Source organism: Scleropages formosus, chromosome 5 (assembly GCF_900964775.1).
Source record: "Scleropages formosus chromosome 5, fSclFor1.1, whole genome shotgun sequence".
Lineage (NCBI taxonomy): Eukaryota > Metazoa > Chordata > Actinopteri > Osteoglossiformes > Osteoglossidae > Scleropages > Scleropages formosus.
In genome coordinates this window covers 23986800-24011582 of record NC_041810.1, presented here as the reverse complement: position 1 = coordinate 24011582, position 24783 = coordinate 23986800, and the positions used below count along the sequence as shown (strand labels likewise).

General features: G+C 43.9%; 2 protein-coding genes across 12 annotated transcripts in view; both read right to left on the bottom strand.

Annotated features, from left to right (window-relative positions):
* Positions 1 to 24783, bottom strand: part of ttll1 (tubulin tyrosine ligase-like family, member 1) — a 917975-nt gene that overhangs the window by 48448 nt on the left and 844744 nt on the right. The window lies entirely within an intron of this gene.
* Positions 15172 to 24783, bottom strand: part of LOC108942270 (neuronal cell adhesion molecule-like) — a 79446-nt gene continuing 69834 nt past the window's right edge. For 7 of the 11 annotated variants that reach the window (XM_018765454.2, XM_018765458.2, XM_018765456.2 and 4 more), the window contains 5 exons: positions 24257 to 24379; positions 22972 to 23127; positions 22020 to 22151; positions 21856 to 21934; positions 16810 to 18806 (listed from right to left, as the gene is read on the bottom strand). In XM_018765454.2, the coding sequence (XP_018620970.1) occupies positions 18572 to 18806; positions 21856 to 21934; positions 22020 to 22151; positions 22972 to 23127; positions 24257 to 24379 (725 nt within the window). In that variant the 3' untranslated portion in view covers positions 16810 to 18571. Of the gene's footprint in view, positions 15640 to 16809; positions 18807 to 21855; positions 21935 to 22019; positions 22152 to 22971; positions 23128 to 24256; positions 24380 to 24783 lie in introns of those variants that run through there. The other 4 variants (XM_018765465.2, XM_018765463.2, XM_018765464.2 and 1 more) reach the window with 2 other exon arrangements.

Genomic DNA, 24783 nt, shown 5'->3' with positions numbered 1-24783 from the left:
AGTCACCGTGTATTTTTAGTGTAAAGCGACTGTATTACTACACTCATACATTTGCATAATTTTCACTGTGGTGAAGAGAAACTGAAGCAGAATGGATATTATACATTGAAAGAGTGAGGAAGACAAACCATGTCAAAGAGGGTAAAAATGAATTAATTCACATGGTATTCTGTAAGTGAACTGTCTAAATTGTCTGTTTGCAACGGCCAGTTGAAACACCTGCCATGAAATGAATTCTGGGATGCCAATCAGCATGAATGGCTCTTAATGAAAAAACTTTTGAGCAAATGTGTATCATATAAGGTATAGAGTGTATATAAAAGTGCAAAAGTACATATGTTTGAGCTGTCACATTTTGCACTCTATATATACATATCATGGTTAGTGGTTAAAACCATTCCCTTGCACTGGAAAGACCAAGATTTGAATCCCTGCTCCTGCCGTAGTACCCCCGATGACTCGTCATGATGATAGTGACCCTGAATGGATAGAGGATAAATAACACAGCAGTAATAAATATCACATATTGCAAATTTGGACAAACAAGGCAGCTGAGAAGAGGAAAACAATAGAACTCTCAGCCGTGGAGAGGAGGAGAAAAACAAACATCTTGGGGTCCAAGTCTCAGCAGCTGCCCCCCGCCTGGCTATTCTACTGTGAGAATCTGGAGAGGACCCGTGTAAATGTGTCTACAAAAGTCACAGTAATCTGTACTGATTTATATTTAACTTTCACTCACAAAAACACCAAGACCACACACAAATCTCAGAAACAAGCCCTAGACCTCCTTCAGGACCTCCGCAGAAATTTTCTCAGTGCCGCCCACTGGATGAAGCTCATGACACAGACCACAAGGAAATAGAATCTCAGAGCGAGCCTCCTCCATCCTAATACAGTGTCTTCGATGTCTTCATTTCCATGCAAACGTGCCTTAGGGACCGAGGGATGTACACAGAAGGGACTAACAGGACACAGCAGTGCCACGTGGTTCTCAAGGAGGAGAGGGAGAAGGCTCCATTCGAGGTGAATCACTTTGCCCGTCATGGTGCTTGGTCATGAGCGCTCTGACAATAATCTTTTTGTGAAGCTACTGGCACATGGAAACTGCCAGAAAGGACACGGAGGAGCCTGAAGCGTCAAGTGTCCAAGCACAATTACACACACGCTGCAGGTATACTGAAGGTGATGAGCATGGCCGAGAGCCGCACATCTTCACTGCAGTGAACAATGAATGCGATTGTCTCTCGACACATTACGTTAAGCTGAGTATTTATGACATTTTTTACCCCTTTTTCTTGGGCTGCATTTGAGAAGTGGGCGTTGCGAATGTTTAAAGAAATGGACATTCCTTGAAGTCGCAGACACACACTGTAACCCCACTGAAACACTGTCGTGGGGGGGGGGGTTGCATGAGCTCCGATGTCACCGCACACAAAATGGAACCTTTGTGGAGCTTGCAGCAGCAGGAAGTTGTGTGGCAGCATGGATTTCACCATTAATATGTGCTCTGTCTCCAGGGTCAATGATGGAATTGTACAGTAATCCAGCGACGAATGCGAATGATGGAACGACCAAGTTAGACGTCTTGTTATTTGTATGCAGCCAGGGAAGGGGGGATCCGCCAGATGGACATGTCCCAACAGGCTGCCCTGCCCTGGCACGATGATGATCGACAACCCGCTGAGGACTTCGGCACGCACTGTGGAGTAACGAGGCCATTTTCCTGTTTTTTTTTTTGTTTGCTTCTTCTTGTGCCTCTTTTCGGCATGTTTACATTTACACTTATTCATTTACACGTTCTCACTGAAGGTGCCACAACCCCCGTTTCGGTTTTGTTTTTGTTCAGCAAAGCCCATTGTGTGTTTCAACCTGGTGTCCTGCACCTCTGCTCTGCTTCGTCCCACAGCGGGGCACGTATGATTGTTACCGTTACTGCAGTCAGCAGAACAAACACGGCACAAGTGCAAGTGTCACGTGAACACATCTGGAAAGCAGAGGAGAAACAGCTGCTTTCGCCTTTCCAGAGAATCAGGCAGCAGGACGAAGGAAATGAATCCTTTCACTGTATTTCCAGAAGATCCATGGAAGACAGGAAATATGAGAGCAAAGACCTTTAAAGTCCAGCAAGTGCTTGGCTGAGACACATAAATAAATAGCGCTTTCTATTTACTGCTCTGGTTTTGAACACGGTCACGGGGCTTCTAGGAGAGCGGAGACAGTGCGCCGAGACGAGTGTTGCCAACAGCCTACGAAACGGCAACCGCTCCGTGTTGCCCGATATTCCCAGTGTGACTAAATACTCCAAATGCTCTAAATTGGCACTTATTCCTTCTGCGACATGTCCTTTTAGCGCAGTTTACAGAGGAGGCTACAGGCAAGATGGTAATTTTCACCTGAACACCTGAGGTGGACGTTTTCAAACAGTGACCATTCAGACCAAGGAACAGTAGCTACCTCATGAATCGGTGATGTTTGTTTACAAGGCCAGTGCATTAACCTCGGCACCATCTGCCACCATCTGTGTTCTTGGTCATCGAGTGTGTGTAAGCAGATCATCTGAAGTGTTTTTCAGAAGGACACTCATGAAGATGAGCAAATAAAAACCTAGATATCTCCAGCATCTCCAGGATTTCCATCTACAGTAAAACTGTCTTCCTCAGTACGAATATCCAAACTCAACATGACAGGAGAACCTATTTCAGATAGGTTAGGGTTAAACCCTAACACAAGTACCGTAGCATACTTCAGAAAATGCTTTACGTGCGGTTTGGGGTGGGGTGGAGTAGGAGTCGGGGGCACCAGGCCCTGCTTTCACCAAGTTAACTGGAGCAGCAGATTACCAGCCACGTTTACTTTGACATCACCATTGTTGCCACTGGTCAGTGAGGCTTTCCCATATTGCACCAGAGTGCCAGGGCACAAGCCTGCAGATACATATGTGCAGCAAGACAAGCAAGCAAAACACAAATTAATAACATTTTGCTGATTATGGCACTCCTTTTTTTTCCCCAATAAAAATTATTACAAAAGTTCTGCTTTAATGCTCATTAATTCGTTACACATACAGCCTTCATGGTTAACAATCGGACAAACGCTCAAGTTCTCACTGACGACCGTTGTACAACAGTAATGGTGAGATCATGTTTTGTTGATTCATGGGGATATTGCTGCTCTCCTGAACATCAAACTCTTGGCTGCCAGAAAGTAAACTCGCATGATGACCATGTGTGGGATGACTGCTAAAACTGAGCAAGGCTCCTCCTCAGGCAAAGACATGGAGTAAAGAAGCATGATAAAGAAGTACGACCTGAAAGCAGCAAATGATTGAAGGAATCAGAACCACAGCAATAACATTCCCCCTCAATTTGTTCTGCAGAGCGTGTTATCTACAGCAGTTACCTACCCATCCATCTGTCCATCCATCAACCCATCCTTCAATCCATTATTACTGCTGGGATGTGGTGGTCCAGAACCTATCCCAGAAGCATAGGGTGTCTATCAAAGGGCAATCACACACACTCTCTCTCTCACTCTCACTCTCACTCTCACTCTCACTCTCACACACACACACACACACACACACACACACATACACACACACACAAAGGGCAATTGGGGGACTACAGTGGTGGATTACGTTTCTGAAGCCTGTAGAAGCCGAGATGAACGGAGCCAGATTTGCGAAGACAGATTTTTCCTCATTAGTTGTCTAAAGTTTTGAGGGTTAGGGTTAGGATTGTTGCTTTTAGCATTTTGCCCAACCTCCTGAATCATCTTTACAGTAAGGATCTGTGTAAAAGGCAGGACTGTTCAGTTACACAGCACAACAGAAATATAACACAAGGGGTCAGACAAATGTCCTCAGATCTGTAGAAAGAGCGGGGAAAAACTGGTTGATATTCACTCAGTTTCTCTGCCTTCTGACTTGAATGATTACAGGAGGCAGGATTTAAAAGCCTCTGCTTTTCACAGTATCGGTACACAAACTGTGCTTCCCAAGGTTTGTTTCTCCCTATTTATTGCATCCCCTTTCAGCAGCCTGAAAGGCTGAAAAGGGCCTCGCTTTCACCCTTTCAGTGAAGCCATGGAATACAGAAAGGACAAAAAACCTGAAAAACAAAAAGGGAGTGCAACCTGTGGTTCCCCACGCACCGTACTGAATGCTAATGGTGCTCTCGTACCCCGTTTCAGCTCTTCTCCTCAAAGTGTCACCCTGATGGGGACCAGGAACATGGAGGCTGCACAGCGATAGAACTGCGTGGGGAAACACCATCCTACCACACCACACTCACGATGCCCCCTTCGAACTGTCCTTTATTTCTGTCAACATCTCTGTTAAGTATCAAGCTTTGTATGGAGGAAAACAAAGGTCCTTATACGACACTGGAAAATAATAAGTAGCGTGTGCATTACTAAAGAATTAAAAACAATTTGCGCATTATATTTTGCATTGGAGGATCATCATTGCAGTTCGCTGTGATTCCAGTAAGTTTATTTGTTACTTCCACTACATCCCAACATGCATTCTTCTCGTGTAGTTGTGTGGATAGACAGAAGCAATCGGTTGTGTGTTTGTGCAATTTACATTTGCATTTATTCATTTAGCAGATGATTTTCTCTAAAGCAATATACAGTACATCTCATAGAAAATACAATTTGCTCATTACATTAGGAGAGAGACTTAGTTGCAGATGTGTGATTCTTATGTACAGTTAGTTTCTTTTTCACAATATGCACCAATGTTCATCCCACAAGTAGTTGCATAAAACTTTATCAGAATATCGACGATTCCTGATCACCTTCCTAGGTATTTTTTTTTTGAGATACACATAAACATTTATGCTACATTACAGGAGTAGCTGCGTAAAGGATTCATCCAGGCATGATCTTAAAGTTATAGTGCATGAACATTTATACCTTACATGAACTTAAGAGATCGTGGGTGAAGTGAGTCTGGAAGAGGTGACTTTTACGACCCTTTTTAAATGTGAACAGAGATTGGGCAGTTCCGAGTGAGAGGGGGAGGTCATTCCACCACAATGGAGCCAGAGAAGAGAACCTCCGTGTTTTACCTTTTGTACGTGGGACCACCAAGTGGGCAGATGTAGAAGAGCGTAGCATTCTGGTTGGGGTGTAGCGGACAATCAGGTCTTGTAGATATCTGGGAGCAGTTCTACAGATGCATTTGTAGGCCATAACCAGGGTCTTAAATTTGATCCAGGCAGCTATAGGAAGCCAGTATAGTGAAATGAGTAGAGAAGATATATGGGAACGCTTTGGCAAGTCAAGCACCACTCAGGCAGGAGCGTTTTGTATTAGCTGTAGAGGTTTGATGACAGAAGCAGGAATGCCAGACAGAAGAGAGTTGCAGTAGTCCAGACGGGAAGTTACTATGGCCTGGACAAGTAGTTGTGTAGAGTCTGTTGTGAGGTAAGGTCGGATCCTGCGTATGTTATGCAGGATGTATCTGCAGGTCCGAGTTATGGCTTTGATGTGCTTAGAGAAAGACAGACTTGAATCAATCATCACTCCCAGACTCTTAGCCGAGGAGTAGGCAAAATGAGTGAGTTGTCCAGTTTGATTAAGAGATCATGACAGGAATACAGGCCAGCTGGGAGGTGTAGGATCTCTGTTTTGGAAAGGTTGAGTTGGAAGTGGTGATCAGACATCCATGCAGAGATGTCCGACAGGCAGGCAGTGATGCGCGCAGAATTGTCTGATGCTCCAGGTGGAAAGGAGAGGAAGAGCTGAGTATCATCGGCGTAGCAGTGGTATATGAATCCATAGGAGGCAACAGCAGGGCCGAAGGAGGAGGTGTAGATTGAGAAGAGAAGAGAACCCAGGACCGAGCCCTGTGGAACACCAGTTGAGAGAGGCAGAAGAGAAGAACGTGAGCTCTGCCAGAACACTTGATAGAATCTGTCACATAGGTAGGACTCAAACCATCTTAGTGCCGTACCTTTGATCCCAAGCTGACTAAGACAGGAGAGTAGAATCTGGTGGTTGACAGTGTGGAATGCTGCAGACAGGTCGAGGAGGATGAGGACCGAGGAGAGGGAGGCCGCACTAGCTGACTGGAGAGCATCAGACACTGCCAGGAACACTGTCTCCATTGAGTGACCAAGTTTGAATCCAGACTGATATCCATCGAAGAGATTGTTCCGGGTGAGGAATTCAGATAGTTGATCACAGGCCGTTCGTTCTAGAGTTTTGGACAGAAAGGAGACGAGGGAGACTAGCCTGTAGTTTTGGACTGAGTTAGGATCCAGAGAACATTTCTTTACCAGAGGTGAAATGAGAGCAGTTTTGAAGGCAGATGGGAATCAGCCAGAGGAGAGCAAGGAGCTGATGATCTTAGAGATGAAGGTAGAGAATTGAGAGGAGATGGTCTGCAGGAGTGACGACGGGATCGGATCTAGCGAGAAGGTGGTAGCTCTGTGTGATATCAGGAGGTCGGAGATTTCAGATTCTGAGAATGGCTTGAATTCAGAGAGCGTGCTTCAAATATCAGTTGGTTACCTGTAGTGGCATCGGTAGCAGCAGCCTCTTGGTGCGAAGATTCGGGTGCAAAGACAAGGAAGTCTACCTGCAGGAGTCCACCGAGGGAGGTTTTCACCACTACGTGAATTCTGCCATCACCATCGTGTTCCGTGAGGTATCATGCGTCAAACATGTCCAGCATCAAAGTTGTCCACAGCAACCGAACTGTGCAACACCACCACCGTCAAAGATTCAGACACTCCCGCTGCTATAGTAACCTAGTTTATCCTTGTCTGTCAAGCCCTCCATCATGTTTCAACCTCTCCATGGGACTCTGGAACTGCTAGTCTGCGATGAGAAAGGCTGACTTCATACTAACTGAAACCTAGATTACCCGAGGCAACACACCCGCAACCCTCTCCACTAACTACTCTTTCTCCCACACCCTCCGTCCCTGTGGCAGAGGTAGAGGCACAGGCTTGCTCATCTCTCCCCAGTGGTAATGATCTGTTGACCCGCTCCACCTTCATGACCTGTCCTCCTTTGAATTGCATGTTGTCTCTATCATTGGTAATCTTTTTAAAGATTTTATAGTGAACCATCTCAGATATCAGTAAATTTGCTGACATAAAATGCACCAGGAGCTGAAACATGCTTGAAAACATGCTGGAAAAATATGTTTGTAATTTTTGTGAAGACAAAAATTTGTTTTTAAGTGAAAATTGGTTTTTAAATGAAGTAACGTAACGTAAACTTAAATGTATATATACATTTGATATGTCTGACATTTTTATCTGTAGCATTATCTGGAAAACAATCATCCATTTACTTCTAAATGCATTGAAATGTTGATAAAGACATCAGTTTCTATGGTAAACACTGAGGTAAACATTCCTGTCCTTCACAAGTTCGTTCTGCTCAAATGTGGGTAACAGAATGATCATTTCCCAGAAAATGTATCTTTGCACACACAAACTTCACACTCAACGCCATTAATAAAAATAATTTAAATAAATGAGCATTGCTCATCAAACATGCTAATGAGAACTGAGCTCTTCTGAAATAATTAATTCCTGGTGCTAAAATTCATTCAAAGTCTGTTACAAAATAATTTTAATTATTAAGACTGATGAAGGAATGTTTTAATCAGAAATTATACCACAAACACCAATACTGCATGCCTGAAAGCAGGAAAGCTATAGTACCAATAACTTTGTGATTACCATTATTATAGTTTGTTAACAGGATATATATCTGTTTGCTGAAAAGGAGTGAATCTAAAATCTGAAACATTTCTCATTTAAAAACCAATTTTATTCCTCAAAAGAATGAAACATTTTTCCAACACGTTCAAGCATGTTTCAGCTCCTGGTCCATTTCATTTAATTTACTGTATCTTTACTCTTATATGTTTAGAATAAACTTCTATGTAAACTCCCATTGAAGAAAGCAAAGCACCAGAATGTATAAACTATGGCTCCATAAAATGTCTCAACCGGACTTTGTCAGATGCATTAATTCTAAAATTTCTGTAAAGCTATATAAGTTATGTTTCTAATTAAACAAAAAAAGGCAAGGCCACTCTGCTGTGGTCTCTATTTAAAATAGGTTAATGTGAACGAAGAGCACTAATCTGACACCAATTAAGCCCGCTGTGAGGTGTGTGTGTGTGTGTGTGTGTGTGTGTGTGTGTGTGTGTGTGTGTGTGTGTGTGTGTGTGTGTGTGTGCGCATGTGAGCACTTCTCTGTCCACCAGAGTGCAACTTCCTGTGTCCTTGGGTCAATCTAATCTATGACCCACAGGAGACGCTCAGAGGAACATCCCCCTTGGCTATCATGCCCATCACCTCCCTTTCCTGGACTAAACTCCATCCTGCTTATCCTATCTTCCCAAAAGTGCTTTAAGGGTTTAAGGTCGAAGTAAAGGCAGAAACCTAATGGTCCTAATGGTCCTGATGGCCCTGATGGTCCTGATGGTCCTGATGCCATTTTCCGGCCAGAACCATTAGGCAATACGTCCAACTTGGTTTAAACCTATAATCAATTATTTACTCTATCATAAAGACAACTCAGCATTTTTTTCAAGATGAATTTAAAAGTACAGATAAAAGACTAATTTTGTTTATTAGAAACATTGCTTAAAGCCTGAAAGAATTATGCAAAAATAGAGATGTTAATTTTCAGTGAACGTTTTAATCAGCCATAGTCAAGGGAAGCGCTTTCTCTCTAGAATTCGAACGTGTTTGGCTTTGACCTGCGTCTCAATCTTGTTTTGGGTCCATTCACAGCATTCTGCGAAGGACCCACTTAGCAGATTTGTGCGGTGAAAAATGTGATGCTGATCACTGCCTAATTGTGGGACTTGAGCTCAGAGCTACTGACCGCCTGCACATGCAGCACACTGGACCTTCATCCACGACCCTTTCCAGCCCTATAGCGTGGTGGTCAGGTGTCACTTTGTGACCCGGGACCCTCTTGTGCAGCAGAATTGTAACGAACAGCCCACCAGCCTGCTGTGGCTGCAGGTACGAGCAGTTAAACAAGTATGTGCGCTGCTCCCCACACAGACCCAAGGGAAACACATGAAGTGATGCAAGGGATGAGTGTGAAGGCACGATAAGAGGAGCCCTCCGGGCGCATTACTCCCACGTGTGGAGGAGAAACTTGCCATGCGCACATACATACACACACACACACACACACACACACACACACACACACACACACACACCTTGAAGTGTCCCGTATTGTGAACGTGCTGGGAGTGACAATATGCCTTGTAGTTCAGAAGGGTGACATCAGAGCGCCATCCAGTCACGTATTTGCACTGCCAGTCAAAAGTTTGAGTACGGCTGGGCAGTACCTGCCGCTGCAGAAGAGCTGGGGAGACGTCCGGCTTATTTCTTGCTCAAACCGGTCAACTGAATGCAGTATATTGGATACAGAGACGGTAATACAGTACAGCTGGGTCAGTTGTGGTCTGTGTCTCGTCAGCTCAGTCAGTAGAACCTTTGTCACACACAATGAACACTGCGACAGCGCTGCGCTGGAGAGCCTTTCGTGTGCACCTGAGCTCCGTCATGCAGAACAGAGAACACGGAAAGAAAAGTCATCCTTTTCCACGACAGCCGATACGCTTTTTACACTGTGATGGACACACGGAACTCTCTAAACCAGGATGAGTGACACAAGCCCAGTAGCAGCGAGTGTGTCAGTGTATTAGTACTCTGTAAAGCACCTTGTCTGCTCAGAAACACACTCCTCTTTACTTCAACTGCAGGCTGCTTTTGGAGGAAAGGGCGTGAAAAACAACAGATCAGCAGAACCGACGTAAAAGTGAAAGACGGTCAATGGTCCCCAAGCATGAGGACTATTAGTATGAGAAAGCAGCTGAGCGCAGAGAACTGCAGACTCTGGTGCTCTGGTGAACCTGCACGAGGCAGCAGCCTGTGCAGAGTCCGTGACAAAAACCGGGAGAGCACATCTCCTCCCTGAAAGAGCGGCTCCTGTCCTACCTTCGAACACGGTATTCACACTGAAGCAGTCACGCAGCGGATGTTCTAGCATAAAGTCATGTTCACAGCAAACAGAGACACTGAACCAGCAAATGCTGGGCTGTATAAGATAATTAATTAATACAAACGTAAGGTATTCGTCGAAAGGTCATCAGCTCCAGCTGTCGCCAGAACACAACACGCAGACCACAACTAGCCCTCTGGCTGGAAAGAGCCCATTAGGAGGAATTCTGGGTAAACGAGGAAATCCGGTCCACTCTCACTTTCTTGACCAGCCAGGACAAAATATATTATCGCAAACAGGTCCGTACTCACATTTACAACACCAAAGCCAGCAGGAGCTAGAGTTCAGTATCACGGGTACAGGCTGCCACTGTAGAGTTCCGCTCCGGGCCGAAGGGCCCCTTATATAAGCAAGGTTCTCCCTCACACCGACAGCTAGAGGAAGCCGAGGAGAACCGAAGCCATAGAAGCACAGCTGAACGTGTGTGTCTGTGGGAGAAAGAGCCCCATGTTACCGTGGTGGAGGTGGTTAAGCTGGGCTCTGCTATTGAAGTATTCCAAACATCCAATTGGAAGGGAGGATCTGAACATCAGGAAGAGCTGTAATGTCTCTCCGTCTCTCTCTCCCTCTCTCTCTCACACACACACACACACACACACAGCCGTCCAATCCAGACAGCCCTGGAACCCACAGTAACGTCCATATCCAACATGGGTTCAAGTGAACGATCCGCAATAACATATGCGGACACTCTGACAGGAACCAGGAAAAGGGACACCAGACGTTGGACAAGTTTACAGCGTGCAGCACTGCACTGGTCCCTTTTCCAGAGACTCTTGTCCTGCGAACAGAATGACAACATGTGTGTGAACGAATCCGTGGAGCCTGAAGTGCAAGTGGAGGGACGAGGGTCCAGCAGGCAGGGTCTCTCTCACACACACTCACACTGTGTACTGTGTGTCCCACAACGACACGTAGAGAAGGCCCCTCATCGCACACACTCGCGGTCCTCCGAACATTACCGACATTGAATATAAACGAGAGAATTCCTGTTTTCGGGGAAAGTGAGAGGAGGCGCACGTAGCGATAGCGCCGCACCGGGGGCACACCTCCCAGAAGCTGTCAGACGAGACGCGCTGGAAACGGGACCTGTCAAACTGGACACGCGGCGAACCCGAATTCGAACCCTAAGCCGAAATCGCCTGTTTTTTTTTTTTTTTTTCTTTTTTTCTTTCCCCTCTTCCCTCTCTCCGGGGACACCCTCGGAAGGGCCGCTCCGGACACAGAAACGTGGGTAGCCGCGATCGAGCCCTCCCCTCCGCGAAGACACGTCCCCGAAACGAAAAGGGCGGCTCTCTGCATTGCGGTACATTGCGCTCCTACCGCTCGATGCGCCGCTCGCTTCCTCCACGCTCCTTTATTCCTCCGCTGCAGCCCAGAGCGCAGCCAACCGTCCGTCCGTCCGTCCGTCTGTCGGCGCATCTGTCGGTCCGTCCCCAAACGGACTCATCATGCGCGTGGTCCTGCACAGGGGGAGGGGATTAAAATAAAAAAGGGAGGGGGGGGGGGGGGGTAGAGGTTGTCACCCTCTTACCCGCAACGCCGCCGTGCCGCGCAGCCTCCGCAGATCACACCTGGCGCGAGGGAGGATCCTGAGCCGCGCGAGTCGGACGGACACGCATAGACCGCGCTCCGAGTCGTCGATTGGCTGCGTGGGTGCGTCTCGCACCGTGGACCTCGGTCGCGCGGCAGCTGCTATTGGTATTGGACAGACGCCGGCTGGGGGACACCGAGCACGCGCTCGGCGGCGGCGAGCGTGAAAAGGAGCCGGAGCGTCGTCGTGTCCCCGAGTGTGTGACAGTTCATATTTGGAGGCGGCTCGCTCGGTGCTCGCGCTCGCCTCGCCTCGCGCCGTGGCAGCGATCCCCCCAGGTGACCGCGGAGGATGGAGAAGATGGACGCGGTGGTTGGCCGGCGGGAGGCTGACGGGAGGCTGACGGATGGCGGAGGCTGAGGAGCTCCGGACGACGGGATACCGTCACGCTGACAGAGAAATCGGTGTCAGTTCGGACCGTCAGCACATGATAAGCGGACGAATCCGAGCGAGGAATTTTATTGCACACTGTAAAATCACAGAGATTATCGATGAGCTCGTGACAGCACTGAAACTTACACACACACAGCGCCGTTAAAGCGGGACCTCGAGAAAAGGTGCTAATTTACCTCATAGTATTATTCATTATTGACACCCCCGCCTCTGTAACTGTAGCTGGCGGTGTAGTGGTTACAGCTGTTGCCTTTGGGCCCAAAAAGTTGCAGCCGGCTGTAGAACCCTTCCCTTGAGCGTGGTACTTACCCCACTGCTTCAGTAAAATTACCCAGCTGTATGAACGGCTAAATAATTGTAAGCTGTTCTGGAGAAAACTATCAGATAAAGGAGGAGTGAGTGTAAACTCCCCACTAAGGCTGGGCTTTGCATCTCCGTGCACTTAGAGGCCTGACCTCCTCAACTATCTCAAACTCAATTAACAGACTCAAGTGCAGCTGGACCCGGGACATGGTGACGTCTCACCACAACTGCTGCCATGTCCTCCTGTCTGCTCTTGAGCTGTGGCGCCAGTCGGGTTTGACCTGCCAACGCGTTGTTCCCGTTTCTCTCCAGTGCCTTCCTGGAGCTTCTTGCATTGAGCTCAACGCTCTTGTTTCGGTCCTCGAGGCAGTCAAGTGATTGTCACCCTAATACCCAGAGAACCTCATCCATTCCAATACCCCAGCAAGAATGCAATGTTTTGCCACCCTCTAATCTTCTGCATGGACTCATCCCCTTGCCATGGGGTCCAGAACCTGCAGCCCGTTGGCTCCCATTCTTGGTCCTGATGTGGTGCAATAAATGAAGTTCTAATGGGCAGAAGCCAATTAGCATCAGACGAAGAGAAGAAAGTGTCATGTTCACTACTGCATGGAGTCGTCATCCGGGGAAGATCTGCAAAATCTTCAAAAATCTCAGCCGTTCAAAAAAATCCTCGACAGGCACGCGAAGGACAACTACTCCTGCTAGGAAAACAGAATAAACCAGAATATGTCATAAAAACTAACTACACTTCATGATGTCTTTTTTAAACAAGCAGTTTCATGCATGTTTTTCACGCCTCCAAATTAAGATGACTTTTCTTAAAACCCGTGTCTTGGACTCCCAGCTATTGTGATCCTCCATTTGAATGTAGATGCAAAAGACCAGCATTTGCATGAGGACCAGCCCAAAAATATAATGAAAGCACATGTTTTTGAGGGTGTGGATTAACCTAGTTGCGAACATTACCAAAGTTATACAAGAGAAATGTCACTATGAGAAGGTTTCAGGCTTTGAAGGAGATATTTGGCATTGAGACATTAAGTGCAGTACAGTGAACATGAATCAGAGTGCTTCCAGAATTTTCCGTCCTCCACTTTTGTCCTTCGTCTGGAAAGGTGTGCCTTTGCTGTCCTGAAAGGGCCTGTATTTTATTGATATTTTATACTGTATTTCATTCTACCTGATTGTCTATAAGATACTAGTTCCAGTGTAACTGAACACATGACATATTGGTACTCTTGGCTGGCATGGATGTGCGGTACAACAGTAAAATAAATGAGGTTGACTGGCAGGCAGACGTGACAGCCATGTTAGCTGTCACACATGAGCACGTTTGGGGACGGGGAGTGGAGGGGTGGGAGATACGGAAGGGGGTCTGGTCCACACAGTATAAGTAACAATTGCTAATGAAACGGAGGGGCAGGGAGGTCCGTGGTGAACAATGTCTACAGAGGTTGGTGAGAAGTTAATGATGTTTGTTCTACAGGGAACACGGAGAAGGTTTGTGGATAATGGTGGGCTGAATTTTTAATGGATTTTCTGGGAACATAAGGAAAAAGGCACTCATTAAATTATGCCCTATTATTTTATGGCGCTTCCGAAACGCAGTTGCTCGCTCACCGCAACCTGACCATATCTGGATTAAGTTGAAAAACTACCACACATCAGCTGTGGAAGAAGCTTCAATTTAAAGCCCTTTTTAAACAATTGTTTTTATTTTACTGCTTTCCACAATTGCTTGTTAAGCACTTCACTCTGTTTTTAATGTGGTACTTTACTGCGTAAAACTGTTGATGCCAGTATTCACTCCCAGGAAGCTGTCTATGCTGCTCTCTGTGTACCTATGTGAGTCGCTGTCTGTGTTGCTGTCCGTACTGCTATTTATGTACCTGTATACCTCTGTTGTTGTCTGTCCATGCTGCTCTGTGTACCTGTCTGTGTTGCTGTCCATGATGTTCTCTATATGTCTGCGTGTGTCACTATCGAATGTCATTGTTGCATTTTGTTTACTCTTGTTTATGTGCTTTTTTGCACTGTTATTATTATTCATTGCACTTGAAAGTGACCTGTTTAGAAATGCAAAATATACACACACACACACACACACACACACACACACACACACACACTTTCTGAACCGCATGTCCCATACGGGGTCACGGGGAGCCAGAGCCTAACCCGGCAACACAGGGCGTAAGGCCAGAGGGGGAGGGAACACACCCAGGACAGGACACCAGTCCACCGCAAGGCACCCCAAGCAGGACTTGAACCCTAGACCCACCAGAGAGCAGGACCTGGTCCAACCCACTGCGCCACCGCACCCCCATGCAAAATACAATATAGAAAATATGGTGAATTGATGTAGAATCACAAAAATGTGAACAAAAATGAAGTTAATATATACTTATATGGTACACACATATACTGAAATTTAAAATCCCTTTTTTAAAAAAAGAAGTAAACTATAGGATTAAATCAAAACTCACTGGTCTTCATACAGATCGACACAGTAAAGTCAGTGCCGTTTCTTACAATAAAATCATGAATGTTGCTTTCAGGTGCACTTGAACTAATCTTTGGTTTCTACGGTATAAATACAGTATCAGTGTCATGTTCATCTTAGCTGCCTCTGTTCCCATAAATTTGTTATACTAAGAATACAGCTAAAACCAGAAATACCACTGAATCATCTAAATGCTATAAATATCTAAATTATATATAAATATGTAAATATCTTTTTTCAGGGACAAGATACCAATGTCGAGAAATCGATCCAAGTTTCCAGTGTAATTGTTCTGCCTTGGATCAGTTTTTGCTGCTCCCTTCCACTAACAAATTTGTCATGTTGTATTCAGAGAAGGAGATAATTAATCATTTATCACACACACAGAACACAGGGGTATTTAAAGCAGGCAGTCACTGCCCCCAAATTTTTAATAAATTAATTGGGATTAACTTTGTATTCATTGCTGTTGCAATTTTGTGTTTTTTTTTTTTTTTTTGTTCTGAGATACACATTTGCAACATACTTTGTAACAGCTTTCATTTAAGATGCGTACCTCACCTTTACCATGATCTTTTGGGAAAGCATTAGACAGAGTGCTGACACACTTCCCCCATCGGTTCTCTTCTTTGGCTTCTTGTAGCGGCCACATCAAGTTGAAGCCCCGGTTATGGCCTACAAGACTATCAATGGGTCTGCTCCTCAACACCTGCAGGACCTGATTGCTCCTTGTGGCCCCACCAAACTGCTACACGCCTCCGCCTCTGCCCTCCTGGCCGTCCAACTGGAAGTAAAAGTGTGAAGTTTTTCCGTTCTGGCTCCAATATGGGGGAAGACATCCCCTTGTCACTCAGAACTGTTGAATCCTTCTCAATGCTCAAGAAGGGTTTCAAAACATCTCTTTTGGACTCATTTCTCTTACAATCTGTCATCTTTCCCATAAACCTTCACTACATTATGTGTTTCCTTATGAAAAAATTACTGTCCATCTGTTGTACATAAATCTGTTCATGTTTACTGGCCAAAATGGTGGCACTGGATTAAATAACTGAACTGTACATCTCTGTTGCTCCGTCTGCCGATGCATGTGTCTTTGTAGAAAAGCATCTGGCGAAGAAGAAATGTAAAGGTAAGGCAAATGAGGCCTGTCCATGGTGTGTTTGTGGTTCTGGTCTTACGAAAATGGGGCTCCTCCAAGCCCACCCACCATCACCCCCCGGCAGACAGTAAACATAAGAGGACACCCAGCACTTTGTTTTTAACACATTAAGTGTAACTGAGGGTCTGCTCATTAAATTGGAACAAATGTTCAATGCACATGTTGTTGTTGTTTTTACATGTTATAATTACCATTTTATCCAAGTTTCCTCAATACCTTGTGTCAGATTGTACTCTTTGCATTTTGGTAATGAACTTTAAATTATTTAACTTGGCTTCAAGCTGCCAGAAAGTAAGTAAAGAACAGGAATATTATGGTCATTACTACCATCATTATAATTTGCAAGAACAAAAAATTGAAAACAAAAACAATTATTTTTTTCGATATATTCACATACAAGCACATGCATGCTTTAGCTTCCTTTTCACTTCAGAAAAAATTTAAAACCCTAGAATTAATTAAATTCATTTTAAAAAAAGATATTTACACAGACATTTTGACAGTGATAAAGAACAGATGTTTTCATAAAGACATACCTTACAGCAAGAAATAATGTTTATTTATGTGTTGCTGAAACTCCACCTTGAAAGCAAAAGCGTTTAACAATGTAAAACAAGGTGTTAAATTGTTAGTGGAATCCCCAAACCAACATCTATGTTCATTTAAAATACATAGTTTTTTGCAATAGTCATCGTTGTACTGGTCACCCTAGTGGCACATTTTTGAGGAATCTACTCTTTGAGCTACACTTTTACTCTTCTTTATGGGAACTATGTGGCTTCTGTAACCCAATGGTTTGCAGCTTGTCAAGAACAAATGGTTTGTAGCAAAAGCAAAGAAAAAAAAAGACAAATAAATAAAAGGTGGCCTGAAAATTATGTGCTTCTCTGACCCAAACTGTGAGGGACTCATCGTTCTGAGAATTACAGATGCACAGTGGAGGAAATATGTTGTACAAGTCCCTCATTCTCTGCACATGATCCTCTGGAAAGCTACTGATATCAGAACATGTCAGCAGCTCTTCTCTCGAAGAGTTTACAGTCTATTAGGGCATTTACATATTGACGATCTACTCACAACAATATAACATTTAACTTGATGCAAGTTATGAAAACCAAAAAAAAAAGTAATTAACTACAAGATTCTGAATGAACAGAACTTCAGTTTTTTTTTTTTTTTTGGTCATAGTAGATTTCTACTCATGTAAAACAATTTTTTTTTTGCTTGAAAATTGTCACAAAAGCAGAGGAAAAAAAGCATTATTTTATAAACATAATTTTATATACAATCAAACCCATCCAAAGTGTTCTGTAGATATAGAGCCTGATTTTCTTTAAGGTCCAAAACTACCCTTAACCAGAGTGGCAAGAGTTTGACATACATCACTGAGTAATGGTGCTCCTAATGTGAAAGATGTTCAGGGAAGTTTTCTTTACCATCGGACAGAAAGAAACGTACAAAAGCGGAGCCTGAAGATCAAACTGCTCCGTAAGCGTAACTTTGCGCCACCACTCCATTTTGTTTGGTCTACTATCAGACTGAGTGGACCCATGGAGGATATAGTAGCACTGTTCTCCTCAAAGACAAGGACTGCCGATAGGGTCCGTCTCACCACCTGTGTGCAACAGCGGCAACAAGAAGCTTGTGCACTTTGAAATGTGATGCAAACTCGTGCCGTCGAGAGCTCGCCTCTGCCCACCATGCAGCAGCTCACACAGGGTGACACAGATGCATGTGGGGTGAGGGCATGGACATGGGAACTGATGGCTTGCATGCTGGAAAAAGGCGTTGGCTTCCATTGTTCATTAGTGCAACTGCAACACAAAAACAACTGCGGTGTGTTTCAAAACAACAGCGATGGGAGAAACAAAAGGTGGAAACCCAAAACTGAATAACGTTTGCTGAAATAAGCTGAAATATGGACATGTAAGGGTGAAAAGAGTACTTTCATACTGAGATTGCAGTCCAGTTTGTTAATACACACTGTCCATTGCTGGTCCATATATTTCCGCCTCAGTTATATACAAACAGTTCCTGTCTTGCAACAAAGACAGAAAAAAGCTATACATTTAGTCACGTGTCACAACAATGTCCACAAAGACATTGAAGCTTCATTCCAATAATACCAAGGTAACACTTCAATAAAAAAGGGAAACCCAGCAATCCAAAAGTCCACTGCAGAGTTAGAAAAGAGTCACTGCCTCCAGTATAACTTCCAGTTTTATCCCTGTGTTATAATATGGTAGACGACTATCATTTCCATGCAGCATATTAGAAGCATTTGACGTCTAAGATGTCAGGCATTGATACCGGCCGTTTCCCATTTTTCACCTTGGGAAAAATATGTATCGGCAAACAGTTAAACAGCAACGGCTCTCGTCTGCGTCCCCTTCTGTCCCTGCGCACAGCAGAGGAGGCCGTTCTCCTGTCCTTTCTGTGTATTCCTCTTTAATTTGCTTTCCAGAGCCTATAGCTTCTTTTTTCCTTATTCATGTCCCTGTTATTAACTGGACGTTAGCATGTTTGTGATGGTGAGTGGGCTGCTGGGGGAGGCAATTTACACAAAAGAGTTCATGGCGTTGACGGGAGAGGGTGCCTCCGAACTCTCGTTGCCCTCGGCTGTGTCCCTCTCCTTCCTCCCACTATACTGCCCAATAAAAGAGCCGTCCTCGTTGAACTGAACATCTCCGCCTTCCCCGTAGTCAACTAAACTGTCGTCACTGTCGTCCTTCTTTACCGTCCCATTGGAAGGGGTGCGGCTTCCCTTTAACGGTTTATGGTCCTCTGTGTCACTAGGAGAAAATAACATGCAGGTGTTACAAATGAAATGATGGGAAATGTCTTCAGGGGTTTAGTTTTTTAGATGGAACAACAGTGCAAAACACATGACAATTAATCTCTTTGCATACAGGTATGCATGATGTTTCTTTTGTACAGGCATCACCCTTTCCTGTACAATGACCAACTAGAGGGAGGCTTTAGAACGAATGTCCTGTTTTTCATTAAGTTAATTTAAGCAGTGTCTTTCTGCCTCTTTACTTTTACAACACAACAATCACATCAAAATGGAAGTTACATGTTTTGAAATTAAGGTTTAAGCAGATGTTATCATCTATTTTTACTGGTTGAACAAAAGTCAGTCCGTATCGAAACTGACTTCAAAAATCCATTATTTTGGAGTCATAATAAAAGCCATTTTGCCCCTCATGGGGTTCTGATGGATCACATCATGTGATGACAAAGTAAAGGTCTTGCACTGATCCAAAACCATCACATTTCAAATGGGTTAACATTTCTTGAAAAACTGCTTTCAGGTACTGAATCACTCAGTCAAATTTCACGAAAATGTAACACAGAAAGTCAGCAGACCAATGAGAAGCCAGGATTTTCCCTCTAAGCCAGTTGTCCAATAAAAAGCCAGGATTTTCCCTCTAAGCCAGTTGTCCAATAAGAAGCCAGGATTTTCCCTCTAAGCCAGCACATAAAGCAGGAGCCAAAGGTTCATGACGTAGCTCATTGTGTGTTGCTGGACAAGAGCCCTTTTCCACACAATTTGCAAAAAAAAAAAAAAAAAACTGAAGTCGGAAGCAGTGGCTACAAAAAACATAAAAGCACTTGCCAGACAGAAACAAAATTAGTGGAGGAGACAGTCAAACAAGAAGCCCCTAAGAAAACGAAAGTGTTTTAGTTACAATTAGCAAATGTTAACCTTGGAGATGTGCATGGCTGATGGTGGCTGATGGTCAATGAGCATTGAATCTACAATCGTTTCACACAAGCTTCTCAGGAAGGCAGCGGCACGAGGCAGACTGCACCCCTCGTCCAGACTCAAACATCCCCGCCAATCACATACCAAATACGACATGCTGGACTGGGGCGGCCCCTTTCTTACCTTTCCAGAGACCTACGTTTCCCAGTACAAAGCACGCAGGGGGAACAAATGAGAGTGTCTCTAAGGGGTCCAAAATTACATTTCTCCTCAAAAACACATATTTTGCTGAATATGCAAACTCATACCACAGGGAATGCAGATCTTTCTAGAAGGTGCGAAAATTACATAAATACATTTTTTCTATTGGGCCCGCAATGAGATGAGATGGTAGAGAATTTGATCCAACTCTACAATTTAAGCCAACATGAATATCCAGAAAAAAAAGACATGACAAACACAGACATCATAAAATGTAATGTTTCATTATATATCAGGTGTCACAAGCATTTAATATCTTACGCTAAAGTTGCTCTGCTATTATACAAGACATTTTTAAATTAACAATGCTTTCCCTTTAATGTGGCTGCTTCCAGAAATGGTCAAATTTTACATGGATAGACCATAATAATGGTATTAACCATAATTATTGTTAATAACAATAGTAACGGTGGAAAGAAATAAACGAAAAGAAAAATGGAAATCATTTAACTTACCAGTATAAAGACTTTTGTATACAGTTTATGGCCTAATACTAACGTCAGAGCAGATTTGAACATGTACCTTAATGGTGCCCTCGCTGACTGTCTAATGTCAACTTAGAAGAAATATGATATTACATTAAGTTAAATAGTACTTCAGTTTCCTACTTTAGAGAAGTCAGTATTAGCCTTTTGTTTCTTGATTACATTTATTCATTTAGCTGACACTTTTCTCCAAAGTGACTCACAATGTTAAGCTACTTAAAACTGTTCACCCATTTATACGGCTGGGTAATTTTATTTTTAAGTACCTTGCTAAAGAGGACTACACTTGAAAGTGGGATCTGAACCTGCAAGCTTTGGATCCAAACCACCACACTACCAAGCAGGCTCAAGATGTGTGACCAACTGATTTCTTTAAGGGACTCTCGCTATACACACAACATACCACATGAATTTTATAAACCATTAAATATTTCCACTGATATTAAGCACTTGAATGATGTCAGTTTGTGTTGCACATGCTCCTTCAGCATATTTATAATGGTATTTGCCACAATACGGAAAAGCACTCTGTTGAAGAAGTTTTATATAAAGTCAACAGCAGCGTATTATCTCTTCATGCACAGTACACCACGTCAGCTAAATTTCACAGCATAGTATTATATAGACCATCGTGAGTATACAAACTGTACCTGAAATACACAATATAAAAGTAATAGAAAATGTAAAAAGAAAACGGTGTGATTTACCATAGACTTCTACATAGGTTAAAAAGTTGGCACAGTAAAAACGGAAAATTTCCAAGTGCAATACAGAAGTAAAGTGCTTAAAAAAGAACAGTTGCCTATGCGTGCAAAAGCAGCTGCAGCCATGAAAAAGCAGATATATGGTTATACTAGACTGTTGCCTTGTAGCATTTGCAAATGGGGTAATTGCTGTAAATAATGTTCATACATAGCTGCGTACACGCGTTTAGCTGCTCCATATGTTGACCTATAAGAGATGAGTTTGTTAATATATACGCGTTACATCCTTGTATCTGAGGGAAAATTTTGGGGCACACGATTTTACAGAGGATAAGTAAAATGGTGTGTTTGACACAAATAATCATACATTCAAATTAACAGGAAAAAATATGCATTCGGAGCACGGAAGTTTTCTTTTATATATATATAGGGACAGTTGAGATGAAGCAGATCTTGCAGTTTGTCCCTGGTGGGCAGTTTCGGGGGCGGGGAGGGCAAAGCCTTCACTCTGCTGCTTTGTGCTTTCGCTGGTGGACTTTGGAGGAAAGGTCCGCTTAAGCTCTCAAACAAAAAGACACTCCTCAGCAAACAGAAGAAGACAGTGAGGAGGTGCAGTCTGGCCCAGCTGGAGAAGGAAGGCGGAGGGGGTGCCGTCGGAAAGCAGGGATGCTTTCTCTCTCACCTGTATTCCCCGAAGGTTCCATCATCGTCCTTCATAGGCTGGATTTCAGGGTCAGCGTGAGCGTCCTCCTTCTCTTTCACTGGGAAGGACAATGACACCGGTCATCAAGCACCAAAGATCCTCCTCATAGTTGGGAATGGTTCAAGCAAGGATGCATGGCCTACCTGGGTACTTGCCCCCTTTGTTCCTCCGGATAAAGCAGACAATGAGCAACACGAGGATGAGCAGGGCGATGGCACACATGAGGCCGATGAACCAGCCCTGGGTGGCGATGTCCACCTGTCTACTTGCCATCGCTGAGCACACGAGACAACGAAGGACAAAACATTAAAGAGCTCGCTGTACTCTGCTCTGTGGGACAAACTAAAAATGCACACGAATGCCAAAATCTGAGAAGTGCTGATGCCAGAGAACAGAGCTGCATGAATACACAACAAAGATGATACAAATCACTTCTTCAAGATATACAGTTCATATAAGGAATACCAGCAGGCAGGGAAAAGAAACAAAATGGAAAAGTGCTCACGCATGCATCCAAACATCATCGGTTTCACGCAGGAGTTCATGCTCCATCTGAATGATGTACGCATTTGAGTGCAATACCTCACAGTGAAAACCGCAATCAGGTTCTAACAACGTACAGAGGGACAGAAGACGCACACAAAGTCAGATATAGACGACCGACAGGCAGCAAGCAGCAAGGACGAGTTTGACGATAGCCAATCTAGTAGGTGCGAAGTGCTCATGGAGAGAGATGGAGACACAGAGGTATCATGTAGAAATTGTCACAAAGGAGCAAATTAAGAGGATGCATCCGTGTCTGCGTTTCAGCTGCCAGCTGCACATGTGTTTGCAGGCAGATCACAACTCTTACACTGATTAGCACTTTCTCATACTTAAGTAATATTTACTGCCACAAATTGGGAGCGAGCATCTTGCAGCTCTCCAGCGGTACGAGTGCACGGGACTTTGGCCGCAGACACTGAGCCGTAAGCTCCACGGGACATGCCGCATCACCGCTTTTCTGCATACCGTGGAAAAGCGAGAGGTGGGCGGCGCCAAGGGCCGTGCACAGTACGAGGCACATCGGGGGCTGCTGGAAACATGCGTTCTCACCTGGCAGTGTGACCAGCAGCTCTTCCGTGCTGTGAACCGTTACGTCTGACTGATCTTTGGCGACAACGCGCACTCGATACGACATCCCCGCCTTTAAGCCTTTAATCAGATATGACTGGGAACCATTTACCAACTCTTTTTTCCAGTCTTCTTTGCCTAAAAGAGTTTCACGGAAACAGTAATTATCTATTATCGCATCTATAATATTTGAAAATGTTTCGAAGTTTAATGCACAAGCAACAATAACAACTACTGTCAATTTAACATTAAATTAAACTTTTGGAATATTGCAAATAACGCTACAATACTATGGTTATTACTGTGAGGACTAAATACTGCTGTATGTTTAAACACAGTAATATTCAAGTATAAGATGGGACCAAAACACTTTCATGCAGTCAGTTACACTGGTTTGGACACAGGCTGTACAATTGTTTATTTTTGGGAGTCAACAAGAGTATACAGAAGAGGGTTTCCTCGGAAACCAAAGCTTGTCCAGTTTTACCAAGACAGGAAATATTCGTAAATCTGCCAATGAGCACCCAAGTCTTGAATCTGATCATTCAAATTTAACCCCAAAGTTTCAGAATATTTCCCAGAAGACTACGAGTCACACTGGCTCCTGATGTTATGAACAGATGAATTGTGTTGTAAAAGATACAAATGTTTCCCAGTTAATTTACTTGAAATTGCACTTGCTTTGCTGTGATCACTCATGTACTTTTAAAATTTGTTGGTTGAGCAATAACATTTACATGGCCAACCAACAGGCTGCAGTAGAACACATTCAAGAACAAGAGGCTGTATTAATTCAACTCACTTCCACAGTGTTTACAGCTACATCTGGTGTTTCTAAGTGCTGGTGTGTGTCTGTGTGTGTAGAATGAATATCTCAACAGTCAGAATTCGGCAGAAGTTGTGTGTACAAATTATTTTTATTTTCAACCATTTTGAATTAGTTTTCATTTTTGTGTAGCTTGAAGTTAGTAAAGTATTAAAAAGTGAAGCATTTTTATTATAGCTGTTGCCTTTTACAAAACCTAACCCGTAAATAAATCAAGGAAAGTCTGCATGATTTATTGATTAATAGCTAGTGGCAAAAAAGATTTTGGACTTATGAACAAATTAAGTTACGTACTGACTTCCAGTCCCAACTGTGTTCGTAACGGAGGAACCAGCATAACGGCAATTTAGTGTATGTTGTGTATTACTCTGCTCTCACCCACGTATATTTTATCCAATAACACTGACAAAGTCTAGGACAACACAAAAAAAGTCGCCTTACTGTTCTCTACAATATATTCGACATAGAGGTTCTTATCAGGTCCCCAGTACTCCCAACTGACAACTGCTCCATCTTCTCTGACAGACGAGCTAACGTTTCCGAAAGCTGGCAGAAATGGGCGCGCTGAAGGCGTAAGAGAGAAGAACAAATGATGAACGTGAAAACATCAGGTCAAAGGGTAAAATGAGGTATATACTGTAGTTGGTAACATTTCACAAGACCAGACAGATCCAGCATGGTGATTTCCAAAATTTGGCCCACATGCTTATCGCCATATCTTTTTGTTTGACAGCTGCCGAATGCCTTTTAGATTTCATTTTCTTAGGTTCCTCCTGTAAAACTGTCACTTCCATGAACCTCCTCTATCTAAAGACGTGTTGAACTTACATGTGCATTGAAATTCCCAGAATATAGCTGTACCTGCACTGACGTGCAGAAGTACACCGACCCGCCCAAAGTCAATGGAAAACTACTCTGACTGTAATAGACTGGGTGACCGAGGGAGGACTTTGTCCTCAATCTGATAA